The sequence below is a fragment of the Mobula hypostoma genome, chromosome 6, assembly GCF_963921235.1.
Source record: "Mobula hypostoma chromosome 6, sMobHyp1.1, whole genome shotgun sequence".
Classification (NCBI taxonomy): Eukaryota; Metazoa; Chordata; class Chondrichthyes; order Myliobatiformes; family Myliobatidae; genus Mobula; species Mobula hypostoma.
This window is the reverse complement of record NC_086102.1, coordinates 65,597,825-65,609,956: the sequence shown is the minus strand read 5'-3', so window position 1 is coordinate 65,609,956 and position 12,132 is coordinate 65,597,825. Positions and strand designations below refer to the sequence as shown.

Here is a 12,132-nt window from a genome sequence, read left to right as displayed (position 1 = left end):
CGATCGACTCCTGAGTCCCCGATAGCAGGCGGCAAAAGGGAGAAACTCCCTGCCATAAACCTCCAGGCACCGTCAACTTGCCGATGCCTTGGAAGCAGCCGACCACAGCCGACACTGAGTCCATCCGTCCGAAAACTTCGAGCCTCCGACCAGCCCCTCTGATACAGCCTCCTAAGCGCCATCCTCTGCCGAGCGCCTTCGACCAAGCCCCGGCCGCTGAAACAAGCAAAGCCGAGGATTCGGGTCCTTCTGCTCCAGAGATTCCGGTTACCACACAGTAGCAGTGGCAGCGAAGCGGGCATTTCAGAAGTTTTCCAAATGTTCCTCCGTACTCTCACGTCCGTCTCCATCAAATCAGAATTGTGCACGGTCCCCTACTTGACAGATAACAGATCTTCATCATCGGAGAGGCCACTTGTGCTGCCGTCACGCCAACTTCTCCTCCTCCCAACGTAATATGACGTGTACGAGCAAGTCGTCACCTGGTTGAATTGGAAGGAGTGTATCAAGTGAATTGTGTTCACCTGTTACAGCTATTTTTGTAATTTGTGATAAGGACATTGATGGCAATGACCACATTTATTATCCATCCTTAATTGGGTGCAATTAGCAACATGTCAGAGTGGATAAGGAGTGCAGATTTCCTCTCTGTAGGTCCAGGCAAGAGAGGGAGGAGAATTTGTTATCTCTTGGTGCTGCAAAGATAAAAAGCATAAGACCAATATAGAAACAAAGCTTCCGGATAAGGTTCACAGGGGAACCAGGGAAGTTCTGAGGTTTGAGAAACAAAGGTCTGTTGTACATTCGAATGTAACTGGCAGCATTGACGGCAGAGGAAGTAGCTCTTTGAAACCAACAATCAGACATATTTATTGGGTACACAAAAATAGCCACAGTGCAGAATATCAGATTTATTTTTAAATAGGGGTTGGGAAAGAAGTAATTATTTTGTGTACAAAGCGGATCGAAATATCATTCAGGCTTCACGTGTTGTCAGCAACGAACAGCATGGTTGTAACAGCTGTGCATTTTACAGCATTGTTCCATGGAGACAGATCCAAGAAACAGTGAGTGAAAGGAACCTTATGCTTGATACAGATCATTCACTGATTCAATGATCCACCTATTCTTTTCTATGCTTGAACTGAAGAGAATTATACATGAGACATATACATACATTGAACTTTGAACTTCCAACATGCATGTGAATGTAAAAAATACAAGGCAAATGTGAAAAGATTGGGAATAAGTAGATTCATAAACCTGGTCTTCCAATTGCTGCAAAGTTAGCATTGCAGCAAAATTAACCCACTTCTTAGAGTTTCGGGAAGACCTTGGTGAATATAGTGATATAATTTTCACCCTTCTTTTAAAAAAGTAGGCCACAAAAACAGCTGATCATACCAGGCTGGGGAACAAGCATAAGTAATTTAATTTGTAAATAATGAATACAATTCCTTCTCCGTGCTTGTATTTAGACCTTTCTCTGTAAGCAATATCAGAAATGTTTTGTTATTCTGGTTTCAGCAATTGATCAAGGAGTTGCGGCAGTGGCAGATAAAGGTGGACATGGCGAATGACCTTGCACACAAGCTTCTGCGGGATTACTCAACGGATAATACCTCAAAGGTGGAGATGATGGCTGACAACCTTCATGTTTCTTGGGCAGCTGTTAATAAAAGGTAATCTTCGGCTGTATCTCAGTTTTATAAATTCCAAGAGTAATGTCAAGCCTTGCTTGTCTTGCAGGATGGGGAATGGGAGGAAGTTACAGATTCATTCTTCTACTGAAGACAATTTTGATGTTTGCAAGTAAGCATTATGCACAGTCTTAGCATCTCATGTACATATACCACTTAAAGACTATTATTTCAGCTTCCTGCCACATATCAGAGAATTTATCAATTTCAGATGGGCTGAAATAGAGATTGCCAATTAATGCAACAGACCTCTGTTGCTTAAATCAGTTGCAGTTCAATTGAATTGCTTCTTATACAGTACTGTGATTGCACAGCCACAGTTTCCAGGTCAATGTGATTTTTTTGAATGAGGTTGTTTTCCGTTTCTGAAGTTGCTGACACCTAAACTGCAAGCAGAAGCCATTCAAACCCTGGTGCCAGTACCCTGAATGTCCTGTTGAGACATTAATTGGATACCTTTTGTCATACAAGCATTTCATTTGTGGATATTGTACAGCTTTGCAATTTACAGACTAGAAAGTAAAAGGCAATAAATAGCACAGCCTTAAATCGTGAGCAACATGTTCAGCTTCCTTTGTCCGGAGAATAGATTTGTTTTGATGATGGGTTCTTTCTGTTAGCAAACCACAGCTGGGTGCATTTTCACCCATGTGAAAATGAAAGGTAAAAGCAGCATGCAAAGGCCTGCAGGTGAATAATTATTCCATAAAATAGTTTTAATTTGCCGACATGAGAAAGTATGGCATATCCTGGTTGAAGGAGAGGGTATTAGTTTCTTCTGCTTGTAGATTACATAACCGTTCACATGGAACTCTTACTTAATCCACGAGGCCTATTTTAATGCAAGTATCAACACATAAAATATGTTGGTTAATAACCACATTGGTAGATAACTTTTATTGCCCAAGAGTAGAAAATCAGCCCCCTGGGTTAAAAGCATGCCAAAATGAAACCATTGGATGTCAGAAGTAGATAGTGAATGGGACAACCACTCATAAAGCAAATGCACCATCTTGTTTGCAATATATGACAAATGCATTCACTCCCCTTGACTCCTTCCCCAGGCTCCCCACCCTACCAAACTTTGAGTCTGTACTTCTATAAAGTAAATAGCTCTGACTGTTTGATTTTCAAGAAACTAGAATACTTAAGCATGGTATCATTCTGTTTGTCCTCCTTTGCACCTATTGAGAAACTTGTCATTCTTTTGCATTTAAAAGGAGGAAAGCTAAAAAAAAAACTTCAAATGCAGATGCACCAAGCCTTGAAGCCTTAGGAATATAATTCTTGCTTATTTATCATTATGATTAAATTTGCCTGTTTTCTTCTGCCGCCTAAAATTTGATGCATGTAGAGAAAGTAACAACTGTTTCTCCACTTCCAAGAAAGAGAAAAGTCCCCTTTTCTGCAGGGCCTGGTGTTATTAGTGCTTCTTCCTGCATGCAGTTGCTTTGCCAGTTTGATTCAAGGTCATCCTTTCTTTCCTCCTGGACCAATTCAGACTTCAGATATTGCTGTTGATGGATTTGGATTAAACTGCTTTGCAGACACACAACAGTGAGTAAATAAGCTAGCGTGAGAGAAGTGACTTCTGTTCAACCCCAGCTATAATTATTTCCCAAGAAGGAAAATTTGTTCAAGGGCGTACATCTTCTCAGTATTACATCTTGTGAAGCTTTGCTCAACATATTCATATATCATAAGGGAAAAAAGTGAAAGAGTTTTTATTTTATTCTGTTCTGCTTTGAGGGATGCAGTCTCAATATGTGGTCAGAATCACTTTTGTTTTTTTTGCATCATTTTGAAGTTATTTCCTTTACTAAAGCTAAACTAAACTCTCAGCCTAACTGCCCTTTCCTGCTACCTCAACAGCTTTGCCACCTTGAACTGCCAGGAAGTATGTTTAATATTGTGGAGTGGCAATTTCCAAGTGTCCTTAAGATATTTCATGTTATTTGTTTTTCACCTTTGATATTGTTGCAGCATATTGTGATAAATACATCATTCTGGTGCTTCACAACATTTTGTCACAGACAACTATACTACCAGGTTCTTACTTCATAATCTTGTTGCACATGATCCATTTGTTACATTTCCAGAAACATGCAATGAGTTCCTTGCCACCTTTATCCTTTGTTCTTCAAAATGTTGTCAACTTTCTTTCCTAATGAAACATAGATATCTTAGTATAACAGGGCCAGTTTTAATTCGATATAGCAAAACACTTGAAATAGTCTGAGAGCAAGTAAGGTCATATCCACTATGACTCTGGGTGAGTCTCCCATTACTGATGGAAACAGTACCCATTTCTTCCTTTTAGTTCACATTCCTTATTTTATTTACAAGACAGAAGCAGGCTTTTCTGCTCGCCTGATTCATGCCATCTCCAAGGAGACCAATCCCTTTGTTTCCATAAACTCTGAGCTTGTTTGCCTACACCAGCCCAGTGCATTTTAACTTACACTTGCCCATCAGTCAGCTCCACTTTGAAGGTTCTCGGCCCGAAACATCAACTGTACTCTTTTCCATAGATGCTGCCCGGCCTGCTGAGTTCCTCCAGCATTTTGTGCGTATTGCTCGGATTTCCAGCATCTGCAGATTTTGGCTTGTTTGTGATTGAACTTCACTGAACTTCATTTTTGCCAATAACCTGCACAAAGGTTTAACTTAGAGTAGAGTTGCCAGTTAAGCTAACCACTTCCCTGGCTGTAATTTGGCAATAGCTCTTCTGACTGTAGCAGCCCCTGTGATTTAAAAAAAAAGAAATGAAATAATAAAGAGTAGGAAAAGAGGTATTGCTGCATATTTATGCTCTTGTAAAGATACGATGCCTTATGATTCCTGCAACCTTCACAATGTTCTACTCAGACCCATGTAATATCCAAAAGGAAGTGAAAACATGATTTAAAAACAGGTTAATTAATGGAAGCAACACACATAAAAAGTGCTGGTGAACGCAGCAGGCCAGGCAGCATCGATAGGAAGAGGTACAGTCGACGTTTCGGGCCGAGACCTTGATGAAGGGTCGACTGTACCTCTTCCTATCGATGCTGCCTGGCTTGCTGCGTCCACCAGCATATTTTTTTTTTATGTGTGTTGCTTGAATTTCCAGCATCTGCAGATTTCCTTGTGTTTGCGTTAATTAATGGAAAGTTGTTTGAATAATTCCTCATTTTGCAGCTGTTTTACTTTATAAGTATTTGTCTTCTGGCCAGTAGAGTCAAAGTCAGCATTTATCAGTCATCAGTTGACCTTAAAAGAGAAGGTTGTGAGCAGCTGTTTTAACCCCTGCGCTGCTGTGGTGAATGGATACCGGGTATTATTTAGTTACAGGAAACAGATGCAGTGACAATAAAAACTGGTACTTCCATGTCAGAATGCTATGAGAGATGCAGCCAGATTCTGACGAGGCAGTTAATTTAGCCACTAACTTTTCATTGGAATGGATGTAACTTGCTTATAATGTTTATGAAATATAAGGGTCTTTGCTAGAACTCCACTAATTCTGCAGTTTTGAGAAGGGGCAGTAGAATCTAGTATTGTCCACTAATTTTTGTCTTGAGTTATGATAATTGCAAGCAAATTAAATTTACATTGAAATCTTTAATATACAAGCAAGATAATTATCTTGTCTGCTGTATATATTTAAAATAGATCTTCTGGTTGCAAATTGACACAGCATTTATTTCATTTATAATATCTGGTTAATGAAAGACTATTTGCCTCTTAATAATGTTGGATAGACTTCAACCTCCAAAGTGAATTTAAAATTGTTCAGCTCGAGAGAGTTAGCGTTTCACTTTGTACATAAAGTGAAAAAGATTGCAATTTTCAGTTGGCTAGGGCTGTTCCAATTTGTTTTTTGTCTGAGATAATTGGATTGCACTTAAATGGTTTTTTTGTAACTGGCCTTTATACCTATTTCCCTAGGGCGGTTTAATTGGCACCAGTTTAATTTCTCTATGCAGAACTGTTTGTAAACTATTTTATATCACCTTTGAGACAGATTTCTTTTATTTTCTTGCATCAGTTTTATTTCAAATATAATTCTCAAAATTATTATGTTCATCGGTAACAACTCAAACTTGCATATATGTTAAAATCAGAGCAAATTGCATTGCTTTTAATGCATTGATTCACCACTTTGTTCAGTAAAATGCCAATAAAATAACAGTTGAGGAGACTGTAAGATAAATGTGATAAATGGTCTTTCTCTTGATCTACTGGAGGGATGGTGTTTAACAAACCAGCAGCACACACTCAGTGGCCATCTTATTAGATATCTCCTGTACCTAATAAAGTTGCCACTGAATATATGTACGTGGTCTTCTGCTACAGGAGCCCATTTACTTCAAGGTTAGACATGTTGTGTTATCAGAGATCCTTTTCTGCGTACCATGGGTGATTACATCTTTATTTGAGTTACTGTTGCCTTCCTGTCAGCTTGAACCAGTCTGACCATTCTCCTCCGACCTCGCTCATTAACGTGGCGTTTTTGCCCACAGAACTGCTGGATATTTTTTTTTGTTGCATCATTTCCTTTGAAATCTAGGGCTGTCGTGCATGAAAATCTCAGGAGATCTGCAGTTTCTAAGATATGCAAACCACCCCACCTGGTTCAACAGCCAAAGTCACTTCGATTACATTTCTTCCCCATTCTGATGCTTGGTCTAAATAAATGAACTTCTTGATCATGTCTACATGCTCTTCTGCATTGAGTTACTGCCACACAATTGGCTGATTAGATATTTGCAATAATGAGCAGGTGTACCTAATAAACTGGCCACTGAGTGTATGTTTCAGTGCATTCACTATTTCCAACTATTCCCTTCTCAGTGAAACTATAGGGGGAAAAAACTGGAGAGCACAGTCACAGCTGATAAGGGAAGGCCAAGAAGATGTTTTTAGATGCTTTCCAGGAATGATTAAATAGCCCCAAGGGCATTGTCTTCCACCTGTATTAAAGTTGCTCTGCATTGTTACCTTGCAATCTTACAATGTTTTGACTGCATTGTGTAGTTCTGCTAATAACTGCAGGCATCTGAACATGAATTAAAAAGCAGCAATCATTTTCATGTCGGTTTCACAAAAAGCCTAAAATTTACTCAGTAGAGCTCCCCATGGCAATATCACTGTGGAGAAAGGGATAACAAATTCTGCTTCAGGTACAGATTATTGGTAAGTTGGTTTATTATTGTCACATGTATACTGTCTTATTGTCATTGAGAGTGGAAAACTTTGTTTCGCATGCCACCCATAAAGATCAAGTTATCACTTCAGTACCTTGAGGTGGTACAATTAAAAACAGTAACAAAATGCTGGATGTTACATTTACAGAGGAAGTTCAGTGCAGGCAGACCATAAGGCGCAAGTTAATGTGAGGTCAAGGGTCTATCATATTATACAAGAGATCAGTTCGAAAGGCTAAAACAGCAAGATAAAAAAGCCTCTCCTTCAGCCTGGTGGGATGTACTTTCAGGTTTTTGCTTCTCCTGCCCAGAAGGAGGGGGAGAAGAGAGAATGTCTAGGTTATGAGTCATCTTTGATTATGTTGACTGCTTTACTGAGGCAGCAAGAAGTGCAGACAGTGTCCACAGAAGGGAGGCTTGTTTTCTGTGATGTGCTGAGTTATGTTCACGATTGTATGCAATCACAAAAGCTGCTGAGGGTCAACAGCGACATGTCAAATTTGTTTAGCTTCCTGAGGAAGCAGAAGTGCTTGTGTCTATGTAATAGGACCTAGACAAGCCATTGATGATGTTTTCTCCTAAGAATGTGAAGCTCTCAACCATCTCAGCATCAGCACCATTGGTGTAAACAGGAACATGCGCACTGCCCTGCCTCCTGAAATCAATGACCTACTCTTTTGGTGTGCTGGCATTAATGGAAAAGTTGTTGTCATGGCACCACGTCACTATGCTCTCTATTTTCATCCTGTACCCTGATTTAACTTTATTTGCGATTAGGCTCACTATGGTGGTATCATCTACAGACTTAAAGATGGAGTTTTACAAGAATCTGGCCACACAGTTATGGGTATTGGTAGTAAATTAGGGAGCTGAGTTTGCAGCCTTGTGGGGCAACAGTGCTGAGGATAACTGAGCTAGAGGTGTTGCTGCTTATCCTCACTGATTGCTGTCTTTTGGTGAGGAGGCCATGCATCTATTTCAAAGGAACTGTTCCGTCCCAGGTCCAGGAGTTTGGAGATGAGTTTGCTTAGAGTTATGGTACTAAAAGCAGAGCAGTGGTCAATAAATATTCTCTAATATAGGTGTCTTTATAAGGGATCTCCTTCAATCCATCTTTTCTCCCAAAACAACAACAGGCCTAGCTAGCTGTACTTGCATTTTACTGCCCGTGCCTTCCTGTGGTAGTATAGCATCCCTGCAGTAAAACAATCTGCTGAACTTTTGCTTGACACTCCTCAGCTTGAGGAGAAGCTAATTTCACTAAAGCTACTGTAGCTTTGAAGCTTTTTGCCTTTTTTCCAAGTGCCACAGGAGATGTCAGTAATAACTTCAGGCAAGTTGTATTCTCTATAAGCACTAAGCAGGTGGCTGATGGCTTGTTTTAGAGGGAAACTATGTCGATGACTTCCACCATATTTGTGCACAACAGTAGAAATGAACAACAGAGATTATTTGGAGACAGAAATAGAGTGGCAGTAGCTCTGAGAATCATATGCTTCATTTGCAGTCCTGTTCCTCATTCAGTGGCAGCTGGCATCATTCAGGGCCTCTGCATAATAATATCATTATCCCTCCTGCTTCATATGTGAGCATTACTCTAATATTGTCTTGAACAATGTGGGCTTCATACACATTTTAGTGAGTATCCCTCCTGCTCCATGTGTGAGCATTACTGTAATATTGTCTTGAACAATGTGGGCTTCATACACTTTTTAGTGAGTATCAGTATTTGGTATGTAATTTTAACATCATTTATCCAATTGTGCCAGACATGGAGAGGGCTAGCAACCTTTCTGTAAAAGGAAGATATATTTTAGCACTGGTATGTTTTCATTTCCAATTATGCAAAATTAGAATACTGGAGTGAGCACAAATGCTGCCAGTTGCATCATACCTCACAACTGAACACTCCTTCCAATCAATTACAATACATTTTAAAAATGGTACACATCCTTATCGGTCTGATCTCAGCCCCGAAGAGAACAATTCCAGTTTGGCTCCAGAACGGGCATGCTGAGGTGGCCTTTCCTACAATCCATCACCCCTGACTTTTGAGCTGTTTTGAACTTTTGAACAGCATGCACAGATGGTCAGGATTATGGAGATAAGGTAATGAAGCCCAGCCTTCAAATTTTCATGGGGATCGCCCTTGGAAACAGGATAAAATGCATGGGCATTCCAACTGGCACAAGCTAAATTCTACTTCATTTTTATTTTCAGTTGCAGATTTCCTCAGAGATCATGCCATTTTAGACTGCCTGTTTGTCGCCAAACACGTAGCCTTAACTTGTTTCCACTCCATCAGTATACACCTTGTGTGAGGCCAGTTTGCATTTGTCAGTAGTATATTGAGGGTGACTAAGGCAATGCATGCATATCTGCTTTGTAGTCCAGATGCAACAGCGACATATATTTCTTAAACAGAGATGGGCAAAGCTTCACTTTTATGAAAGCAGAATTGCCATTACTATAGCCAGAAGATATTTTATATAATTGCTTGATACATGCTTCTATTGTATGAGGACTACAGAAGGAGCTGTGGGAGAATATGAGTCACATTGATGAGCTCACTTCAGATGAACGTTTTCCACCCATCTGGCAAGATCTACTTAGCGTCCTAAATGTTACTTCCCTCTATACCTCTCTCTAATTAACAACCCCAGGAAATATGCACTGTTCATCCTCAACTAACACCTGTTCCAGCCACTGCAAAATGGACTGTTCATTTTCTAGCCTACGGTATAATTACGGGATCAAAGGAGGCTTACACTGCCAGTTAGTCTTTTACAAAGCCAACAGAGCAATAAATCCACATCCTCCTTATTGCCCAATACTTCCTTCCATTTAAAATATTAAAATTCAGTTTTCCCTTAAGCACTAAAGTGGTCCCTGCCTCTCCAACCATTGGAGACTACCAGACTACCAGCGGGAAATGCATTTTTCACAGCATATTATGCAAGGACATTTCCTCTGGCACTGTTCCTCATTCTCATGATGAGTGATTTAAATTGATAAGCCCATGTAACCGACACCACATTCACAAAGGTCTTTACTGAATCAAATCTTTACTCAATGAAATGAGGCATCTACCCAAATAGAATGAGATAATGGCTTCTCGCCCTCAAGATCTCCACTATCTGTAAGAAACTACTATATTCAGCATCCTTTGAGTCTTCTCTGTTATCTTTAGGAAGTGCTTAAGTTTTGTGTAGTTAACATTGTAATATCCCTTTAAGCTGCTGTGGGCTTTAGATTTTCGCATAGACCACCTCCCTCACTCCACCTGGTAGGCAGTGAGACAATCCAAAATCCTAATTCCAATAGTAGCTTAACTGTGGAAGCCAAATCTACTGTCGATGTGTCCTTAGTCTTAATATTGGTACATGAATGTCCTAACATCGAAAAAATACCTACCAATCCCTCCCTTGCAGGCGAGGAAATGGCAAATTTTAAGAATGCACATTTTCACATTGTCAGATGTTTCTCTTCCAAAAACTAGACAAGCTCTTCTCAATATTGATGTTAAAGCAAACCTTTTTTAAAAAAAATTATAAAACCATTTTTACTGGGTGTCTCTGGAAATGAGGCTCGTTAGCCCCTCGCTAGTAGACTCTGTGGCGAGAAACCCACCTTCCTTGAGCTTCATACCTTTAGGGTGTTTACGACTTCAATCGCTAAATCTGTGAGGTTGGAACGTGTCGCCCACCTGAACCCCAGTTTGTGTGAATGCTGTGTGATTTACTACCTCTGGCAATCGGCCGTCAGCAAGAAATAACAGATTGTACATTGCGTACAATTATAAAGAAGTATATTTAAGAATATTGAATTAAGCAACCAGTTATTAAAGGAAAGAAAGAAAAAAAAACAAGAAGGGCCTATTATACTTAAACAGTAATTTGTGCACAGTGGAGCTCAAGTCTTCCAGAAGTCATTGTTTTCAATGTACACACTGCGCCTTCCGAATGTTGCTCCAAATCCATCTGGAACAAATGGGCTCTCCCTCAGGACTATTGGTCCTCCCTCCTTGAAGCCATTCATCTGCAGAAAGCACCTCGTGCCGCAGGGATGGCATCCTCAGCCATCTTCCCTCCTGTCTTCAACCAGCTCCCGCCAACAAAGACCTCGACTCACACCCGTGTCCCTCACAAAAGCTCTCCACCTAGCGTTCTCTAGAAGCTTCTCCCAATTCCACCATCCTGATTGTTTAACTTCGGATTGTGGTGTCAACCAACAAAGTCCCTTATCTCAGCTCAAACCCAAACAGCCTGAAAGTAGAACAGACTGCTCTTACAGAACTGCTAAAATGAAATACTTGCAGCATAGCAGTAAAACTCTTAACTGGGGTGTTACACTTATATGGTGTAAAATTGTCTTGTTAATTGTCAGGAAGAGTAGCTTACAATGGAACTTCATTTCAACAAGGTGGCCGAAACAGCCATAGAGTTAAAAAAAAAATGTCTTGCTGCATCTGGTGTATGAAATAGGTGAAATCATCTAAACATTGATTTATTTGTTTTAATAGAGAATTCATTATACTGACCTTGTAAGAAAGACCAGCTTCATAGCATGTGGAGTTTGAATATTAATGAATCCATAAAATTTGAATGCAGCAGAGTAATCTTGCTGAAGAATCACACAGAAAAGTTGAAAGACTACTGAAGGAAAATTTAAATTGTCTCCAAACATTATTTCAAATTGGAAGGCTGCTCCCCTTATTTTTGTCAGTGATCCCAAATGACTAATTTCTACTCAAACACAAGTCAGGAGGGCATAGGAATTATGGTTAACTCGTCTGTTTTAGGGAACCACAAATGATAAGAAACACCCACCGTCCTCCTCCTGTCAAATAATTCACAATGTATAATATAGACAACCGTGAGAGAAATCATTCTGGTCGTTTCATGGCCATTCACTGATATTCATGGAGCAGTTATAGCAAAGAAGTCTTTGAGCTCATTTCACTTTGATCATTTAGATCAAAGCAATCTCCCTATTTATAACTTCCATGAAGCACTAAGTTCTTAGCACAACAAATCTTGAAAGAGAAATTTTTCTTCAAATGAATAACTTTGCGAAATCATGTTCCACAAATTTATGTAGCAAGGGCTTTTGTATTTGGGACTTTAACTGTTGCAACTATGCTCAAAGCAACTGACAGGTGTGACCTCATGCCTTGGAAAGAATCACAGGAGAGTTCTGGAGCAACTATTGGATCGTCTGGCTATCCTTTTCAGGCTCATGGT

General features: G+C 39.9%; 1 protein-coding gene across 9 annotated transcripts in view; it reads left to right on the top strand.

Annotated features, from left to right (window-relative positions):
• dmd (dystrophin) overlaps nucleotides 1-12,132 on the top strand; it is a 1,998,855-nt gene that overhangs the window by 1,642,550 nt on the left and 344,173 nt on the right. For all 9 annotated transcript variants that reach the window (XM_063050913.1, XM_063050911.1, XM_063050907.1 and 6 more), the window contains one exon: nucleotides 1,528-1,682. In XM_063050913.1, coding sequence (XP_062906983.1) covers nucleotides 1,528-1,682 — 155 coding nt within the window. The remainder of the gene's footprint in view (nucleotides 1-1,527; nucleotides 1,683-12,132) is intronic.